Source organism: Gymnoscopelus braueri (assembly GCF_963280865.1).
Source record: "Gymnoscopelus braueri genome assembly, chromosome: 1".
In the NCBI taxonomy this organism is placed as follows: Eukaryota; Metazoa; Chordata; class Actinopteri; order Myctophiformes; family Myctophidae; genus Gymnoscopelus; species Gymnoscopelus braueri.
The window spans coordinates 5698031-5719529 of NC_137603.1; the positions used below are offsets into that span (position 1 = coordinate 5698031).

The 21499-nt window shown below is 40.5% G+C and overlaps 1 protein-coding gene across 4 annotated transcripts; it reads right to left on the reverse strand.

Moving 5' to 3' along the window:
* Window positions 1-10592: 10592 nt before the first annotated feature.
* LOC308089754 (carbohydrate sulfotransferase 1-like) lies at window positions 10593-19941 on the reverse strand. 4 transcript variants are annotated; one of them, XM_080434659.1, is made up of 6 exons: window positions 19747-19941; window positions 15528-15601; window positions 14404-14508; window positions 13913-14069; window positions 12975-13285; window positions 10593-11842 (listed from the first exon to the last, which is right to left on the reverse strand). In XM_080434659.1, exons 3-6 carry the CDS (start codon window positions 14481-14483, stop codon window positions 11254-11256), a joined length of 1137 nt encoding a protein of 378 aa, XP_080290785.1. In that variant the 5' UTR covers window positions 14484-14508; window positions 15528-15601; window positions 19747-19941; the 3' UTR covers window positions 10593-11253. The 4 variants fall into 4 exon arrangements, with proteins under 4 accessions (XP_080290785.1, XP_080290783.1, XP_080290786.1 ...); XM_080434657.1 differs by lacking the exon at window positions 19747-19941 and adding an exon at window positions 19080-19335; XM_080434660.1 differs by lacking the exon at window positions 15528-15601.
* Between the last annotated feature and the right edge of the window lie 1558 nt (window positions 19942-21499).

The window sequence follows — 21499 nt, forward strand, 5'->3', positions numbered from 1 at the left end:
TTGGACCCACACAAATATGCAGATAGGTTGAAAATAGCTGAAGTGGTCCTTTAAGCCCTATTTAAAAACAAATCCCAATTTACAAGCTCACAATGTGTAGCATTGTGAGCCTGTAGATCTGCTATTGTGACATTCAAATTCAAAATCATGATCACATTAAGTTTTGTATAGCCTTTTTTATTTCCCCTAACAGAGCTCTGACATTTCTTGAGTAGTAGGATTACGCCATCTAGTGGTATAAATGTGCGTTGCAAGGCGTTGTGAGCTTGTAGGTCGTCTATTTTCACAATATGTATCTGTGGAACCGAATCCCAACTTTAAAAATATGATTATTTTGGGGGGGGTAACCAATTCAAATATGATTATTTTGGGGGGTACCCAATTCAAATATGATAATTTTTTGGGGATCCCCAGTTCAAATATGATTATTATTATTATACAAGCTCATAGCGTGGAACCGAGTGTCGCTATGAGCTTGTAGATCTGCTATTTCTTGAAAAATCATGAAAATGTGTGCAAATCTTTGAATATGTATTATGTATTATAACTAAAATCTTTGCTTCTGGGGATTCTACAAATGTCTTCTAAATCCTAACATTTGAAAAAAAACGTATGTTGCTATAATCAGTAGTTATCAGACTTTTTCATGTCAAGGACCCCCAACATTATATGTATTTGGCCACGGACCCCCATCTCAAAATATGTTGTTTCAGGGACCCCCCAGAAGCAAATATTTGAGTAAAAAATCTCTGCTTTAAACTTTTTTTCACAATTTTTCTAAAATAGCAGATCTACAAGCTCATAACGTGGCACCGCTACGAGCTTGTAGATCTGCTATTTTCTAATAGCCAAAGTATAAAATAATGGTTTAAGTGCTTACACAGATGAATCCCGGTCTTAATGGGTTAACCAATTTAGTCCTGAGGCCGATTTTACAAATGCCTTCTAAATCATCAAACGTTTTCGTGCCAAGGACCCCCAAGGACCCCCAAGGACCCCCAAAATGATATGCATTTGGCTGCGGACCCTCCATCTGAACACATACATATATATATATATATATATATATATATATATATATATATATATATATATATATATATATATATATATATATATACATATATATATATATACATATATATATATATACATATATATATATATACATATATATATATATATATATATATATATATATATATATATATATATACAGTACATACAGACTCAACAGTACTGACATACTGTTGAGTCTCATATAGAGGATATAAGGTGCTATATATATAGGATATATTCAGTGTTTTCACATCAACTCAATTTACTAAACAGATTCGTGCTCAAGTACAGAACAGGTTGAATAACGGCTTTATTAAGACGTCCTCATTAGTACATAATATGATCACCTGGTGTTACCACAGTTTATACACCAGGTTACATAATAAACACAATACACAATTAAAGCTACACTCTGCAATTTGTGTCATTACATTTACACTTACTCTTATTTTGTCCAACCTGTATGGTAGAGTATAGGGTAAGTGACATTTTTTGGTTAAAACAAAAAGTATTTTGTTAAAAGGTTAAAGCACAATATTGTGATAGTAATCATTGCTATAGAGTGTTTGTTCAGTAACAGGAGTCTCCCCGTCTCTCCAGCTCTTTAATAAACAGAAAATGTTTTTTTTGGTAGGTGACAATATTTCAGCCAATCAGTAGAGTACCCATTTATCAGCTTAATTTTTATAGTGTTCCAGTTCCCATTTTGCCTGCTCATTTCTTAGTGTCATCACTTCCTTTCACTTGTTTAATCTGTATCCTGACTGAGTTCTCTATCCTTATTGGATACAATTGAAAATGAAACTGAAACTGAAACGAAAATGCATTTTCTGTTTTATAAAGAGCTGTAGAGACAAGGAGACTCCTTTTACTGAACAAACACTCTATAGCAATGAGTACTATCAGAATATAGAGCTATTTAACACTTATTTTAACCAAAGAAAATCACTCTATACCACTAACACCATTGGGGTGGTTGTATTTGGTCTCCCTGATCTTCTATTGAGACGTTTAGATCCTGTGTCTAGGTTGGACATAACCTTTGACACCATTCCGTTTCTGGTTTGACATGAATATTTACTCGAAGGTAAATATTTAAACTCTCCCCTGTGAAAACAGAAGAGGTGTTTAAAAAATTGAGTGCTCTTCATCAACACAAAGCCACAGGCCTCGACAATATCCCCGCCAAATTTCTAAAAGACTCGGCCGCCTCCATTGCTCCAATTATTACCCACATAATAAACCTCTCCATCATACAGGGACGGGTCCCTAACGATTTCAAAAAAGCAAGGGTGACCCCTCTGTACAAAAAAGGAAACAAATTAGACCCTGGCAACTACCGCCCTATTTCTATTCTTAGCTCCATCTCGAAAGTCATGGAAAAAATAGTCTATGAACAGGTCGATAAGTATCTTGCCAAAAAAAATCTAATCTACAAATTCCAATCTGGTTTCAGAACAAACCACTCCACTGACACATGCCTTCTCTATTTGAACGACTCTATCAAACAAGATGTCGACAAGGGCAAATATTGCGGCATGGTCATGCTGGACCTCCAGAAGGCCTTTGACACCGTCAATCACCCAATTATGATCAATAAGCTCAAAGCAATAGGTTTTGATGATACGTCAGTGAACTGGATGAGATCCTACCTGGAAGGGAGGGAGCAAGTGGTGGAAGTAAACGGCATCCAGTCCCCCCCCCTCCCTGTGACTTGTGGTGTCCCACAAGGAAGTATACTAGGACCTTTACTGTTCCTGATATATGTGAATGACATGTCATCGGCCTGCGACTGCAAGCTGTTCCTGTTCGCAGATGACTCGGCCCTGCTAGTCTCGGACAGGGACAGGCTGCAGGTTGAGAAAACTCTCAGCTCCGAACTCAACAAGATCTGCATCTGGCTCTCTGATAACAAACTTTCATTACACCTGGGTAAAACTGAATCCATCCTCTTTGGGTCCAGTCCTAACCTTAGCAAGGCAGAGAGTTTCACGATCAAAGTGGGTGATGATGTCATCAAAAGAAAGGATGAAATTACCTACCTGGGCTCCATCTTGGAGGCAAACCTCTCTGGTAACAAAAACGCCGAAAAAGTGATCAAAAATGTCAACCGAACAACACGCTATTTGTGGAGGATTGATCGCCTAGTCAGTAAGAATACTCTGAAGATTCTCTCATTCAAGGTCATTATGATTATGCATGCACTTCATGGTATCACAACACCTCCAAGGCCTTAAAAACAAGGCTCCAAACATCCCAAAACAAACTTGTAAGGCTACTTCTTGGCCTCAATCACAGAACCCATCTAACCCCTGCTCATTTTGCTAGGATTGGATGGCTTAGGGTTGAGGACAGAGTACAGCAACTTGCTATGGGCCTGGTCTTCAAGATACACCACAACATTGGGATCCCCCTGTATTTGTCAAAATACTTCCAAAATGTTAATGAAGTCCATGATCATAACACCAGAGGGAGCTCCACTGATCATGTTCAACCCAGATTTGGCTCAACTAAGGGTATGAACTCATTCTCATGCTATTCAGCAAAAATGTGGAATGCCCTACCAAAAGGAGTAAAGGCGTGTAAAACCCTACTCACTTTCAAAACTGCCCTAAAGATACACCTTCAGGAGGCTGCAATTCGAAAATGGCCCCTGTCTAAGTCTTAACCTACCCCCCCTACCCCCCCCCCCTCCTTCATTTTCCTCTTTTGTATATATATATTTTTTTTTCTCTCGTCATACCAGTAACCTGAAAGCTGATTGTATGACATTCTGTATAGTAGTGTGTATATCTGCCTGCCTCTTATATTTCATCATGATTTGTGTGCATGGGGTTCTCATCTTAAACAAGCGTTATGCTTAATGAGGGTTTCCAGTTTAGTAGACCTTGTATTGTGAATTTGTACTTCCATGTACTGTTATGTACTGTCATGTACTATTCTCATGTCTTTCTAAATAAACTACATCAATCAATCAATCAATCAATCAGGTCAAAATTCACTTTCTCCCCTGAGCAAGCAGGGGAGTGTTTAAAAAACAAAGAAAAAAAAAGAAGAAGAAGAAGAAAATGAGCACTTGCACAGGAGACCATGGGTTCAAATCTTCAGTAGGATATGAAGGATACGTAGTGTAGCTTTTAAAATATGTTCATGTTACAAAGCATTCAAATGCTTTACTCCCATTTCTCTATTCTTAAAGGCTTTTTTTTTGTTTCTATCTATCCTCCATGGTCTGTGATATCTCTCTTTCCCCTCATTTCCCTGAAACTAGTTGCATGGGTGTAAAGCTGTGGAAACCTAATTGTTTCCACATAGCGTCAGCATCTCAGGCTAATACGTAGCTGGCCACAGCTCCTCACTAAGGTCAGGGTCCAGCTGATGAAGGATGTCAAGCATTAATGAACAGGCCATGTTTCCCTTCCACTGCATTATGCCGATAAGGCACCGTGCTTTGTAGAATCTTGGTGGAACACTATGGGTCTTGACCATTTCTTCTTCATTGATGACGTTCTTAGTCAGAAGTTCGTCCAGTAGAGAATGCAGGGTGGCCATTGAGACACGTGCCATGAAATCCATAGCTGCAGACATCAGCTTCTCTGCTCCTTCGACTTCCTGGGGGGGCTTCCTGGGTCCTGGGTGAGCTGCAGAAGCACAGTGAACAGGGGTTCATTTTATTATTAGTGGTTATAACTGGTGAGATGTATTATTATTCCACTCATTAGACATGAATTATCAAAACATAGTACATAAAATAAGACAACAAAGCTGATGCTGCCAATATTGAACATCGAACATTACTAAATCAACATGATGTTGTCCTTTTCTGTAGACTTTATATCAAGGTTGGGTCTATAATGTGTTATAACCACATTTATAATGCATTATATTGCATCATAATACAGTTGTTATACATGTTTATGATTATGCATAACAACTTATAACAAGGTTTATGAAGGATTATAACTTGTAATAATATAATGTATAAGTGCTGGTCATAATGCATTATAAAGTCAGTGGAACAGCACATTATAACTACCAAGTAACACTTTACATCAGCGGTGTCGGACTCATTTTGGGGTCCGGGCCACATCGGTCAAATGGTAGCCTCGGAAACCCATGCTTTTTTTTTTGTTACAAAAGAAAAAAAGCCTGGGGGAGCCATGCAGGAACGATGGTCTTGAGCCTTGTTATCTCCTAACCAATCAGAGTGCAGAGGGGCGTCGCTCTAAATTTGGTGACGTCAGCGTGCTCCGTGCACAGGCCGGGGGGGGAGGGGAGGGGAGGCGGGGACATAGATTGGTGAAGCAATAGGAAGCCCCGCACGAATCCGGGCGGCTGTGTTTGGATCCGCCCTTCAAGACCATCGATTGAGCTTGTTGCCTCAGGCTAGTCAAATGGTGACTTGATGTGGGCCGCAACCAGTTGCGGACGCGCATGCGCACTCACACGCATTCAGTTATACAGCATTGTTTTTCAGTCTGTTGTCTCAGTCACTGCTACTAACTATATCACTTTTAAAAATATATATATTTTGAAGAAGAAGTACTTTAATTATTGAATTAAAATCAAATGTGTCAAAAAAATCTTTACTTTCGGATATTGCAGGTAGGCTATGTGTCCAGATTCATAGCCATGTGCGTGTATGTGTGTGTGTGTGTGTGTGTGCGTGCGTGCGTGCGTGCGTGCGTGCGTGCGTGCGTGCGTGCGAGCGTGCGTGCGTGCGTGCGTGCGAGCGTGCGTGCGTGCGTGCGTGCGTGCGTGCGTGCGTGCGTGCGTGCGTGTGAGTGAGTGAGTGAGTGACACAGGCCAGGAGGGAGATTGCACTGTGAATTAAGTTTTGTTATGTGAACAACTGAGTGGATTACACAACTTTTACCATGCTCTTATTTGAAGGGGGAAAAAGCTTGGTAAGGGAAATTAATCTAACTTTTGAGCTGTAAAAATCGTTGCCTCTCCATGTTATTCCTGCGTGAGGAACACGTGCCTTCAAAGAGCAGATGACTACTGCAGCAAGTCGACTCCTTAACATTCCATTCAATCAAGGTCTTTTGTTCTCACAGCTGAGACCACTAATGGCCCTAAGGCTCGCTGCAGCGAGTGGGGGAGGGGGGAGCGTCCTCACAGCCGCTTGGACGCACAGCAAGGCAATGAAAACTGCGACTCTATGTCATGTTAGATGTAGTATCAATGTACTATTTTTAAAAGTATTTCACGGGCCGCCATGGACCTTTCCGCAGGCCGCCAAATGCCCGCGGGCCGCCACTTTGACACCACTGCTTTACATAAAGGTCGGGTCTATAATGCATTATAATATATTTATATTGGGTTATAATGCATCATAATGCATTATAATGAATTCATAAGGCTTCATAACAATTGTTATAAATGTTTATTATTCTGCAAAACAACTTATAACAAAGACACTAAGTAGCTAAGTTATGGTAGTTATAAAGTGCTGTTCCACTGAGCTCATAATGCATTATGGCCAGTACTTATAATATGTTATAAACGTTGTTATAAGTTGTCATACATGATTATAAACATTTATAACAAGTGTTATAATGCCTTATAACTGCATTAGAATGCATTATAAATTGCAATTATAATGCATTATAGACCAAAACTTAAAAGGGATAGTTCACCCCCAAAATGACTTTTCTTCCTATCGATTAGTCATCTCACAGAGACTTGAATTCATGGATATTTTTTTTTGTCAATAAAAGACAATAATTTGATGTCCGGCAGCGGTTGCGGTAGGAGACACAGAGAGTCTCCTTTGAATCTCCTACCGGAAACGCTGCCTGCCGGTCCGCTGGTCATCAAACGGTTGGCTTAGGAATGCGGGGAAAAAAAAGAAAATCCATGAATTCAAGTCTCCATGGGGTGAGAAATCGATAGAAAAAATATGTTTTTTTCTGGTGAACTATGCCTTTAAGTAAAGTTTTACGCAGTTTCCCTACAAAAATGCAGTTCTGGCTTTTGTGGTGTTATATTGGCTAAATCTGTTTTGTTTGCATTGGTATAGCCTTTTTTGGATATTGGTATAGCCTTTTTTTCTAATCAACAGAGCGATATATCTCACCAGTTGGACAAGTTACATCATGACAAGATAACTACACAACTCAAACCTCTACCAAAGTGTCAATTGTGCTTTAAGGTTTCGGCCTAAATAGCCTGCATCAGATCAAGCTCTCATGAAGGCTACTGTTGACACAATATTAGCATGTTTGTTGACATGGACAGAATACATCGATGAAATTGAGTTTAGTCAACAATCTATGTGTATATTTGCAGCCTTTTAACTTTAGGTGTTCAAATCAACATTGGAACTACTTGAATTTGGTTAAGCCAGATGCATCCTTTCAAATATCCAACTACAGTAGATTGCCATAAAATGGCACAAATCAACTGCAACTTGAGTGAGCATCTACAGTGCTCATTTGCAATTGCAAATGAGCTACCATTGTCACAAGCAGTTGCAGTTCCTTCTCGACAAAACCATGAAAACAACAACTAATGCCAATGAGTTATCACCCATATGTGAGTCTTACAACTTGTTAATCAGAGTAGTGCCCAGTGTTCCCCAAACATCCACCTCAGGCCCAGTCATCTCCCCACCAAGTGCCCAGTCTTAAAAAAAAAAGCTGGGGGAAATAAAATAAGTGGTGCCCAGACTTCTCAAGTTTCCACACTTCTGTTTTCCTCTTTACCCAGCCTACTTTTTGGAGGAGCAGCAAGACAAACTATGCAACATTTTGAAGGCTGTTGTCTGCGCAATAAAGACCAGTGGTTGAAAAAGTACTAAAGTGTTATACTTAGGTAAACGTATCAATACTGCAATGTAGAAATACTCTGTCACAAGTAAAAGTCCGGAATTAAAAGTTTACTTGAGTAAAAGTACGAAATAATTGGTATAAAAATGTACTTAAAGTACCAAAAGTAGAAAGTACTCATTATGCAGAATGTCCCATTTCACAAGTTTTAAAATGTACAAAAATATTTTCAAAATAGCCGATCTACAAGCTCACAATGTGTCGCATTGCGGAGCATTGTGAGCTTGTAGATCTGCTATTTTCAAATAGCCGAAATGTATAGGGCTGAAGTGGTTAATGTATGTTTTGTAATAATAATCTAACTAACTAAAGTTTTAAAATAATTGTAGTGGAGTAAAAGTACTGACATTTGGAAATACTCCAGTTAAGTAAAGTAAAGTACAATCAATCAGTCTTACCTGCCATTTTCCACTATTGTAGAAGCTTGGGTCGAGTAAACGATATTGTTCAAATCCAGCCTTGCAGTTAACGACGAAACTTCTCAGGCGTCAGGTCACACACAAAGTTGAAACAACAACATAGGTCTTGCAGTGGAAAGTAGCCTATAGACAGAGCAAGAGGGTTGTATTTGTAGGTCTGTAAAGTTGCCTCCAGCTCTCCTCTACTGAAACCCTATTGGCTGGCAACATCCTTATCTCATCTCAGATTGCATTTGAGGGGGAAACTTCAAACAAAGAGAGATGGGGGGCTGGTCCCTTAGTTACAACCTGTAAAACTAGATATCTGGGAATCCTGCAGCCAGCTCTGCATTCTGGGACAGTGGTGGGAAAAGTAAAGTTTCCCTTAAGTAGAAGTATCAATACCGCAATGTAGAAATACTCTGTTATAAGTAAAAGTCTGGAATTCAAAATTGACTTGAGTAAAAGTACAAAAGTATTGGTATCAAAATGCACATAGAAAGTAGAAAGCACTCATTATGCAGAATGTCCCGTTTCAAGTTTTCAAATGTATACAAATCTTTTGAAAATAGCAGATCTACAAGCTCACCATGTGCGACGCATTGTGCTTGTAGATCGGTTATTTAAGTATTTTTTCGTCCTTTTTTTTGGGGGGGGGGGGGGGAGCTTGACTTCCACTCGGTTACATTTCAAAGACAAATATTGTAGGCTACTTATGACTCCACTACATTTCTAGGAAGGGACCCAAACTAAAAAAACTAAACGAAGAAAAACATTATGAATTAACCACTGTGGTAATTTCTTCTCCTTTGTTACTTTATTTAAGGAGAGAAGACAATTGTTGTTACATGGTGTTTACATGCAGAGGTGGACGAAGTACTCAACCCCAGTACTTGAGTAAGAGTACAGATACTCCTTGGTCAAATTCACTCCATTATAAGTAAAAGTAGCTCAGTCAAAATGTTACTCAAGTAAGAGTAAAAAAGTAATTGTTTTTAAATATACTTAAGTATTCCAAAGTACATGCTTTGAAAAATACTTAAAGTACAAGTAAAAGTAAAAGTACATTTCTTAATTTTGATATCAATGAATTGCTGTAATGTTTTCACAATGAATTTATAGGACCTTGTAACTCTTGTTTCAGAGAAGTACTGTAACTCTCTGAAACCACCTCCTGCACTGCATGCACTGATGTGCTTGCTTGTAGATGTTATACAAAGCCTTACAAGAAACACCTATAAAAACATAGAAATGACTGAGGAACCAGAACTAAATACTTTTACTCCTATACACCCATACAAGATGTAACAAAGAGGCGAGCGGAGGGGGAAGCCAGAAACACGGCTAGTGTGAGAGAAGAAGTTAGGCCAATTGCATTTTAGGGAAGAAAAAAAACAGCCAACCTAAAGGCCAAACCGCATGAAGAGGGCCACTATATATTTCCACATTCACTCCAGAGGGCCACAATGCATATATACTGTCTGAAGGCAGACACCTCTTATCTCCGTATTTTAACTTTGTTCGTAACATTCTAGGTCACACAAAAGTAGCAAAAATAGCCGATCTACAAGCTCAAAACGCGTCGCAGCGCAACGCGTTTTGAGCTTGTAGATCTGCTATTTTTGCTATTTTTTTATTGGAATCCTGAAAAAAAAAATTGCCATTTTTGAATGGAATCCTCTTTTTTTTAATTATTATTATTGCATTGCAATTGCATTTAGTTATACTAATGCTAACTTTATGAACTTAAATACAAATACATTGGACATGAAATAGACAATAGATTTGTTATACTAGTCATTAAGCTACTAATAAAGCGGGTCATGTTTGCATAATAAAGCGGGTCATGTTTGCATGTTTGGAATTGTAACAGCTGAAATCAATACTATATCAGTATTCATATATTAACCTGCGGGCCGCATTAAGTGAAGGTGGGGGCTGCATGTGGTCCCCGGGCCGCCAGTTGCCCATAATATGGTGTAGATTAGAAGACAGACAGACAGCGAGGAGAGGATGGATGTGGTCACACAGAGTAGCATGTACATCAGTTAAGTACCAATAAATGGTGCCACTTTCAACCTACAGCCTGGCATGGCGTGCCAGCCTCTGCTTCACTCATTTGCCTTCAACCTAACTATAACTCTAGGCCTTGCAAAGAGCCCTCGTCTCTCTCTCTCTGCATCCACCATCTCTGCAGGTCTCTGTACAAACACAATCTGAACAGAGAGAATGCTCTCATCTGCGGTATGAGTATTCATGTAAGGAGTTATTAACCCCATAACCCTGGAATATTGATGCCATTGTATGACATAAATATATCATTCAGTCAGCAAAAATGTTTAATTTTTTGGTTGGTTTTACGTCTGTGTGACTTTTATAAATGTTGAACCAATGAAAAGTATCAAGAGCTTTTTTCCCGAAAACTGTTTTGGACGTAGACGTTTTCCACCCCCCCGACTGCGACGATGTAGCTGTCAGACACATCTCCTCTGTTCTCAGGAGGACGGAAATGCCACAGTGGTAAAGGTTCATCTGCCACATTCACTATTTATTGCACAGTAGGGCTTTACAGTCCATTGTAATCACAGGTTCTATCAAAACAAACTCATTCTCTGTCTGCCTGAACAGACCAACAACAGCTTTGAATGAATGAACACAAAATGTAGACAGTGCCTCGTTGTCTTGGCTCTATTTGTGGAGACGAAAATGTTTTTAAAAAACTCCTTCAATCAGATGTTTTTTTTTTTGTTTTTCTCATTTGTACTTAAAAGTGTGCTATTTCTAGAACAAAATGAGAATCATCCTTTATTCCCATGGTGGTGCATTCAAGGATCTTTGTTTTTTGTGCAAATTTGAAGAAACAAACAGAACAAAACAATTCCAGAAACAATAACCGAACTAAGGAAATAAGGAAACATTTATGAATATATGAAAAATAGTATTTTTCCCAGAACTATCTTTGTTTACAAAAAAGGTACAAAGGTTTTGTCCTGGACGAGCGAGAGGGACATGTTTTTCAGTTCCTCCGCCGATCTCACAGTTTTGTACCCCAGCTGGTGGAGCACCTTCTGACACACCACCTGTGTGTGCTCCACCATGTCGTACGACAGTTTCAACCGCCAGCTCTCCGCCGTGGCCGCCGAGTCCCTCACCGTGCCAAACTCCTTTTTGGCCGACGGATCCCTGGTGCTCGCCTGTATCCAGTCCTCCACGTTCTCGTCCATGGGCAGCCCCAGGTAGTCGTAGATCTCCCTGGATTTGAGGAGCGGGTTTCGCGCCATGTCCTCGTAGCGAACCAGCATGTGCTTCCCTTTGAGCCAGGGCGGGCGGCCGAGGCCGGTGGACACGGAGCTGAGGATGTCGTCGCAGACCGCCTTCAGGTAGCGTCTGGCCCAGTTGTCGGGCTGGAGTTCGAACGCCTCGATCATCGACGAGAAGATGCCGCGGGGGTCCCTGACCAGCTGGATGACCTTGAGGTTGAGCCGGGGGTCCTCCACCAGAGGGCGCAGGTCCCCGATCTCCGGCACCCGCACGATCTTGAGCACCACGTGCCTAGGAATCAGAATCAAAATGATCAACTGTATTGTCACATCACAGGTTTACAGGTGTAAAAAAGAGGGTGAAATTCGTTTTTGTGCAAAGCTCCATCGTTTTTATTTCCATAAGACAGGGGTCTTCAACGTTTTTCAGGCCAAGGACCCTGTTATATGCTAGCACATATGCACTTCTCAGCCTAGAGAGCTTACTAGTATTATTTGTTCATTAATGATTATTTGTTCTTTTTAGTGTCTACACTGCCTTGCTGCTGCTGTTCTAGACACTCACCTGAGATTGCTGGTTGCTCCTCCCTGTCTCAGCTGTGTCTCATTCCTGATCTCCCCAGCACCCCAGCAGAACCTTTAGTAGTTTCTGACTTTCTTTATTTTAGTTTGGATGGGCTGGTTGCAAGTATGGTTTGGCGTTTTTCCTTTATTTGTTAGTTTAGTTTAGTTTTATGTTTTGGTTGTTTATGGGAGTCTGGTGAGGCGACGGACACGTAGTGCTTGGCTCACCAGACTCCCCACTTTTGATTCTGACCAGCCAATCTGTTTTTGTTTGTTGTTTAGGACATTTAGTTAGGTCTTCGTTTGTTTATTATTCTCATTGTCAGCTGCTCAGTGTTTGTTTTCTGCCAAGAGATCAATACACTTGATGTGTGAGTTTGACTTTAAAATAAAAGTTCATTGTACTTTTGACCTGACTTTGTCCTATTATTATGGTATGGCTCTTTGGTGTTTGAGACAATTTTGAAGGGCAGTAACAGACCCCTTAGCTGAGAGAGAAATGAAGCAGGGACTCCCACTACATATTGGATTCATGTGCAATGTGTGTTTTCAGACATTTAACCACTTAAACCATCAATACTTTGTAAACTTGACCTGTGGTTCGGTACTTGGTCTGCTCGTTTTTCCCTCTACACCAAACCTCCGAAAATGGCCGGCCTAAAAACTCTATATTGAGCTTCTATATCGGGCTAATGTTTCCCCCCAGAATAGGGATGCTAGGGTTCAAGTGGTCGATGTAAAAATAAATAAACAAAAAATAGATTCCCTATCACACAAAGATTTAAAGGCCCCCATATAGTAACTCTGAGGACCACCTAGGGGTCCCGGACTGCCCTCAATAAATACATAAAAATATCTACCTCTTGTGGCGGCATGCCTCGATCGCCAGGGTCATGTTGAGCGGCGGGCACACACAGTCGCCGTCCTCCGTATTGACGCCGGTGCCGCCGAAGACGTCGCACAGCGCCCGGCTGGCGCCGTGGCGGAACAGCCCTCCCGTGACGTGGTTGACCGGCGCCGGCTTGATGTAGCTCTCCAGGGAATAGAGGTCGCAGTCGTACAGCCTCCGCAGCAGGTCGCGGCTGGCGCCCATGTTCCCACGGACGTAGTCCTCGTCCTGGTCGTTCAGGGCTGCTTGGATGTGCCTGAGAGGCTCGAACAGGTAGAAGACCTAAACAATACAATAGATACTTTCATTGTCACACAATCCAAAGCGATACATCACCTTTAAAAGCATCAGCATGTATAGTAGATTTTTTAATTTATCGGTAAACTGTCTTCCTTCATACACTGGGATAGGTTGTATTATGCGGTAGGGGAGAACGGTTGTAACGCGTCATGGTTGCAACATAAACGTTTTCTTTTGATTTGTCAATGCCATCATAACGTCATCAGGTCGGTATGTGATCAGTGCCGTAATGAAAGTGCCCAGGAAGTAAATAGTATTTTCAGTAAATAGTGTTTTCAGTAAATAGTATTTTCAGTAAATAGTATTTTCAGTAAATAGTATTTTCAGGCTAGAGAGAGAGAGATATCGCAGAAACGAACGGCGCTGAGTCGGCCGAAGCGGACTTCACGGCTCGCTCGACGGTGCCTCTCGTGGCTCAAGTCCACTTTAGACGGCACGCCTCAGTCGTTTGAACTGTTGTTTTTTTGGCAGCACTTCCGCAGTGTGAAAGTGCCCGGGACGGCACAGTTTGATCACATTTGTCCCAAGATTTGTCCACATTTATCCCTTACGAAGACAAAATATGCATTTTGGAAAAACAAGTTTGAGAACCACTGTTCTACTCCATACCTCCCGTTGCTGGTTGAGCAGCTGGCCCATGAAGGAGGAGCCACTGCGGTAGGTGGCCAGGACCAGGATGTGGGTCTTCCTGGCCGTGGCATTGAAGGAGACGTAGGGCTTGGAGGTCAGCGTCCGAATTGATTGATTGATTTGTTCATTTCGAACACTGTTAAAAGACAAAAGAAATACATAAAATAAACATAATACACTTAAAATAAGAAATAATAAATATAAAAATATGAAAACAAATACATGTTGTTTTCTAGGGTGTTCGAAAAGGGCATAGGATGAAGTTAAAAACGTATCTAGTCCTTTCCCTTATTGCTCAATGATCAAATAACTTAATAATTTAGAAATACAATTTCTAAAATCTATGTAATGAAAGTACTATGAAGATAAGAAACAAACAAAATCAAAAACAGAACAAACGACACAAAAAAATACATCTTCTGATATTCATCTTAGGAGCTTAATGCAAATGAATGTGAATGGCTGTGTACTGGATGGCGATGGAGACCAAGGCCAGCATGATGACTGCCTTCAGTGCCTTCCAGGAGCATTGCATGCTGAAGCACTTCATCTAGACACAGTGGGCCAGCTTCTCCCTGGGAAAGTAAAGTAAAAACATAATACTGTCATGGTCGGTTTGGAAACATTGTATGTCCAAAACCGTTACTTTTCAGGAAATGGAAGAAAAAAAAAATCTGAAATAGTGACAATAGCTGATCTGAGCAGCAGCAAAGTTTAAAGCAGCACAGACAGCTAGGCAGCGGAAAACGGCTAGCAAGGAATGAGCAATGCAACTTCTCCATTTAAATAGGATGCTCTATTATGAAGTGAGTATGTGATTGGCTGAGAATAGACGAATGTCGGCCAGCAGCAACTGAGTTCCCTGACAGAACTTGCTCTGTGCAACCATAGACATATAAAGCTATTTGGACTAAATCTATTTACATATAGATATATACAGTATAGCAAAGTTATATAAATGTAACACTGTTACCATATGTACATAGAAGTTACATTAGACTTCATCCACAATAACAGACAAGGCTTCCCTGAAGAGGATCTGTACATCACTGTATATTGGGTCCCTGTGACATGCTAGCATTATATCCAGGGGGTGTACTTGTACATTATGTCCAGCAGGTGTCAGGCTGCCCCACAACAGGAGATAGGCTCCTGCCCTGTGGGCCACATAACTCGGCAACGCTGCAAGGCTTACTCAGGGATGCAATGCTCACTGGACGGCCTTGCACGGCGTGCCGGAACCTATTTGACCAGGAGCATGCGCAGGCACACGCATAGATTTAAAACTACTTTAAATTCACACTTCAACAAAGTTTACAAAGGCTCCCGACTCACGCCAGGTACATTAACATAGGAATTAGCCTATATGCATATCAATTGTCCATTGTGTGACCTATAGTGTAGGTGTTAAGCGACGTGCGCGTCACGTCATTAAAATACAGTACAAGCACTTCCCAAATGAGCATAGCAACAATGGGCTTACTTACTTACTTGATAGTCTTTCTACTTACAGTGAATATCGACAGTGTAGTTAAACATGATCAACACTGATCTGAAGTGAATTTAGTTTGATCATTGTTGTTAATAAACGTACCAAGTGAACCTTTACAGCTGTCTTAATTTTGAGAGATTACACTACGTGTCCACCAGATGGCGGAAATCCACCACCTGAGGGATAGAGAGAGAGCCAAAGAGGGAGAGGAGACACACACACACACACACACACACACACACACACACACACACACACACACACACACACACACACACACACACACACACACAAGAAAATATAATCATGGTCACAATTATTAGGCTGTAAATATATAAATGTGTGTTCACCTATACTGAGACAGAGAGAGACAGACAGACGGACGGACGGACGGAAAGCTGAGAGGGAGACAGTGATAGACAATCTTTTCTGGGATTCAATCTCAAGGCTTCCTGGGTTACATGTTGTTTCAGAAGTGACTTTGAGAACGGGACAGAAGTAGATCATAAATAATCATTCGTATGGCTGGGATGCTTATTATCGGGGTTCATCACCATGCCAGCTTGTTATGGACATTCTCTATGCCAATGTGTTACACGTGTACCTTTCTGTGCTTTGTTCTGGGAAAGTGAAGGAGGATTAACAGGCAGGCGCCAGTATCAATCAGGATCAAGTTCTACCAGCTAAACCACTTGGTTTGGTGCAGAAACAAGCCTAAATAAGCCAGAGACATTTGCCCGTCGCATATTTGAACTAGATACCATATTCTCAATCTCAACCCTCAATTCCTATACCAATCAACCAACTCCAAAGCAAAGCATTAGGCTACGATAGCGCAATAATGCTCCATGTTGATGTTTTGGTCCAGCTGAGCGTGTTGCCAGATTATGTGAGAGAAACAAGTGTCTATGAAAACAAGCCATGAAAGAAAAGAAAACTTCTGCTGAACTAAATGCCAACTTTTGCCAACAGACTACCAGTCTGTTGCAGTCTGAAGTAGTCTGAAGTAGTCTGTTGTAGTCTGAAGTAGTCTGAACTTGAAGTAGTCTGTTTGGTGGAGAGTCACCTTAAGAACAAGAGGAGGGGCTGCAGTGTTCTTTAAAATCTGTGTAAAATAAAGTCAGCGTAGGAAGGTGCTCTTTGGTTAGAAAAAAATCTAATCCAAAAAGTTTAAAAAGCTTAAATATAAAGGCTATGGTTCATCTTTGAACAAAAAAAACATGTTTGGGCCTTTTATGGCCTTCTTCAGGGCATGCATGGTTAAACGGAGTGCTGATTGTTGACAAACAATGAAAGTAACATTCGCACTCTCTGGAGACATTTAGGAGTCTTTAATAAACAGTCTACAAAACATGGACGCGTTTTGGCGCATAGGCCTTCCTCGCATAGGCCTTCCTTGCATAGGCCTTCCTCGCATAGGCCTTCCTCGCATAGGCCTTCCTCAGCGTGTTTAGGAAAAACCATTGCCCTGCATTTTTCACATCTGTCTTTTATAGCGCCACCAGGAGGCCGACTTATGTAAAACTTTTTTTCTTTACATCACGCAAATCGGTACACATTGTCTCTATAGTCAAGTGATCAAGACGGTTCCGTCCTGTTTTTCACATTCCATCCTGATTGGCGAATTCCGAACATTGCTGGTCCACACTAACCTACCTGACCTGGCGGAGACCTGTGCTCCGAGGAACAATATTTCCAGTTTTTTTTTTGCAAAAATCGGCCCCCTGGTGGCGCTATAATAGGGCAATGTTAAAAAGGTAAAACATATAATGGTCAGTATCATCTCCGTATCATGGTCAGTATCATGGTCGGTATCATGTCTGTATCATGGTCAGTATCATGTTTAGTTATGGTCAGTATCATGGTGACCATGATACTAAAATGATACTGACATGATACTTACCACAATACTGACCATGATGCTTTCATGATACTAATTAGATACTGAAAAGATACTGACATACTGAAATGATACTGACCATGATGCTGACATGATACTGACCATGATACTGACCATATCTTTCTTGCCAGGAAACAACAATTTGAGCCGTTATTACATTATGAACTATTATTACATTATGAGCAGCTACGCAAGGTTCTTAATGTAACATATTATTGTCTCCGCCAGGCCGAAAGGCATGGCGAGAGAGTATGTTTTGCCCCCTGTCCGTCCGTCAGTGTGTCCGTCCGTCATTCTGTCTGTGGACAGCTAATCTCCGGCACCGTTGGCTTGCTCGCAGCGAAATTGTGCACACAAACTCCCTGGATGCCACAGCAGAACCTCTGCCCCAAATGTTTAACATGGGCCTTTTATAGCGCCACCAGGAGGCCAATTTGTGCGAAACATATTTTTTGACAGTGCTCCTAAAGATTTTGTCCAAAAATACAGGTCTTTCAGATTTTTCATATTCCATCCTGATTGGCTAAAAATGGCTTCCAAAGTTTGCCGGAGTGCTCCGTTTTGAACAAAATGCCTCAAATCATGAACACAGCATGCAATTTCCTTGAAATTTTTTGTTTTTACCTAAAACTGCACCGATCTGTGTAAAACTTTGTAAGCGCACTCCCTAGAGGTCAATGAAAAACCTTTGCCCTGCATTTTTCACATCTACCTTTTATAGCGCCACCAGGAGGCCGACTTATGTAAAACAATTTTTTTTATATGACTCCTTCCGATTTTATCCAAATTTCACGCAAATCGCATGATCTCTATAGTCATGTGATCAAGACATATGTGTTTGATTTTTCATATTCCATCCTGATTTGCTAAGATTGACATCTAAGGTTCGCAGTAGTGGCTTGTTTTGAACAAAATGCTGCAAATCATGAAAGCAGCATCCAAATGCGGTCAAACTTTGCTCGCACATTCACACTATGTTGAGGAGCAAATGCCACCCTTTTAACATTGGTCTGTTATAGCGCCACCAGCAGGTCTAATTTAGCAAAACACATTTGTTGAACAAAATGCCTCAAATCATGAAAGCAGTGTCCGATTGCCTTGCAAGGACCTGTGCAGACCTCCATTCTTTAATACTTAAATCAAATCTAACTTGATTTGTGAAGCACGTTTAAAACAACCGTGGTTGACCAAAGTTAAAATCTAAATTCAAAAGAGCAAAAAGATGCAAGAACACGACAGAGACAGATAAAAGACATGATTACAGCATCAGTGCACATCAAAAGGAAACGCCAGGGAGAAAAGCTGAGTCTTAAGATTTTAAAAACGTCCTTTGGACTCCACAATAATTGGTCTGTAATTGTTTGTCATATTTTTGAACATCGAGTCCTATTGTCTATTGTGTTTGTCCATGATTGTATATTGTACAACATGTGTCAAGATCATTATAATAATAATAATAATAATAATGATTATTATTATTACTAGCCCATACCCGGTCGACCCAAGACACCACCCAAGACAGACAGACAGAGGTTACTCCAATTATATAGTAGGATATATATAGTAGGATGTTAATAATAATGCAGTTATTATTATTATTATTATTATTATTATTATTATTATTATTATTATTATTATTATTATTATTATTATTACTATTATTACACTTATTAAATATTATTGTTCTAGTTATTATTATGATAGTTATTAATTAGTGTTATTGTTATTATTATTGCTTTTTTTGCTCTACTCACTCTTGTCAGAAGTTTCCAAAACAAAACGTCTGTCTTCTGTCTGTCTCTCTGTTTGTTCTTTCTTCAGTATATCTCTTCTTGTATATACTTTACCGTCACTTCATTTAATTTAAAGGGAAAACTAAAAATACGTTGTTGCAGAAAAGCACAACGTGTACAGCTGTACCTCAGAATGACGAAGGCTGGCCCTGGATACAAAAAATGTCATGGTGTGCCAGTGCATGCCTGCATTCTTGGATGCAATCATGACACATATTGGATGACAGTTAAGTATGCGTGTATGCACACACACACACACACACACACACACACACACACACACACACACACACACACACACACACACACACACACACACACACACACACACTCAGGACAAAAGAAAAGGTATGCTCTCCAACCTGCTTGTTTAGTCTGTTGTGATTCATTGGATGGTGAGCATGTCATGCAAACATTTTAGACCCATTCATGAGGAGGGAGGATCGTGAAATAAGGTTATTAATAATTTGTCCATGATTGTCTATTGTACACCATGTGTCAAGATCATTATAATGATAATATGAATAATGATTGATATTATGATAATAATAATGCAGTTATTATTATCATTATAGTTATTAATTATTGTTGTTGTTATTATTATTATTGCTTTTTTCTTTCTACTCACTCTTGTCAGAAGTTTCTAAAACAAAACGTCCGTCTTCTGTGTGTCTCTCTGTTTGTTCTTTCTTCAGTATGTCTCTTCTCTTGTATATGATTTTACCGTCACTTAATTTATCAACTTATAAAGTGGAAACAAAAAATAAGCTTTTGCAGAAAAGCACAACCTGTACACCTGTACCTCAGAATGAAGGGACAGTAAGTCGGGTGAAAAAGTGCAATCTCTTAAAAACAACAGGGAGGCACCTCTTCAGATCACATGGTGTCACTGTCAGTCATGGAGGGGGCGGGGTTTTTCTGGAAAAATGATCTGTCTATCTACCTTGGGGTGTTTTTGTCACTGTATATTTGCATATAGGTGACATTAGTTTGTCCTCTGCATTGTACCCAACCTAGGAGCAGTGAGCAGCCATTAGTGCAGCACTCAGGGAGCAGTTATGGGTTTAGTGTCTTGATCAGGGACACATTGCTGAGGCCTGGAATCGAACCATGCTTTGGTTTCCCAGGTGGGCTCTCAAGTTTGCATTGAGAGGCGGGCTCTCAATGCAAATGCAAGTTTTGCATTTGGATTTGTTCCTCAGATTATAGATCAGGATCTGGTGATGATATAATAATATGCTCATGCCTCATACTGCATCAACAGCTGACATAGAAGACAGAACAATATTCCCTCTGTTCACAGGGGCATAGCACCAAATTCTGGGCCCTGGAGACAAAGATTTACTGTGGGCACCCCTATGATTTTTTTTCTTTAAAAAATACCTTTTTTTTTTTTTGGGGGGGGGGGGGTCCCACTTACACCCCCCTGTGACGCCCCTGTCTGTTCATATGATGTTTGTACGTCTATGTGTGGCCAGCAGTGCAGACGCACCCCAGGGAGCGGATATAATGAAAGAAATAGGATTTCCAGGGAAGGCGCTTTCATGTTTTTGAACGACAACAGTCCATTACTTTTAGAGGTGATACACACTAATAATCTACCTACCAGACAGCAAGGGTCAAACATAGGTGTCAGCAACCTTTTTGACATGAAGTGCCAAGTTTTCATTTTCTTGACAGTCAGTGTGCCATGTCAACATTAAGTTTAATTATGACACCACATCAAAATGTATTATTTATTATCTGATTTTGATTGTCCATAGGCTTTAACAACCTTAATGCTTTTATTCTTCATTAGAAATATTTTCTTTCTGCTACTACCACCACATACTGTACACTTGTCATACCTGCAATAGGATTTGTGGGTCCAGAATAGGGCTATTCAGCCACCAAATAACTCACCGATAGAAGTGGACGTCATCATCGGATTCGATGGACAACCATAAGCAAGCAAGCATTCTTCGATGCAACCATTTTGAGAGCCCATATTGAGGTGACAGTTAAGCACGCATGCACGCATGCACACACACACACACACGCACGCACGCGCACACGCACACGCACACGCACACGCACACGCACACACACACACACACACCAGTGGCGCCGGCGCCTGTTTAATTAAAATACACTGTGTCCTCCCACAATTCAGTCCAGTCGAAAATAAGAAAGAATTCATTTTAAAAAAACGCGAAAAAAAAAAAAAAAAAGTCTAATTGTACCGAATGAACCGAAATAAAGTAACAAAAACACCCCAAAAATTTACAAACCCACCCGAAGAAAAAAAACGACGGACTGAATGCATGCACGCTCGCGATGTGTGCCCCCATGTCATTTTCCATTTCAGCGCCCCTGACACACACACACACACACACACACAC

What these genes read in the sequence shown, in the direction of transcription:
- LOC308089754 (XM_080434660.1), bottom strand. Translation starts at nt 14,483, where the DNA reads ATGAAGTGCTTCAGCATGCAATGCTCCTGGAAGGCACTGAAGGCAGTC. An exon ending in TTGGTCTCCATCGCCATCCA is followed by an intron (nt 14,070 to 14,403) that starts GTACACAGCCAT and finishes GTCTTTTAACAG; the next exon opens with TGTTCGAAATGAACAAATCA. An exon ending in GAGGCATGCCGCCACAAGAG is followed by an intron (nt 11,843 to 12,974) that starts GTAGATATTTTT and finishes TCTGATTCCTAG; the next exon opens with GCACGTGGTGCTCAAGATCG.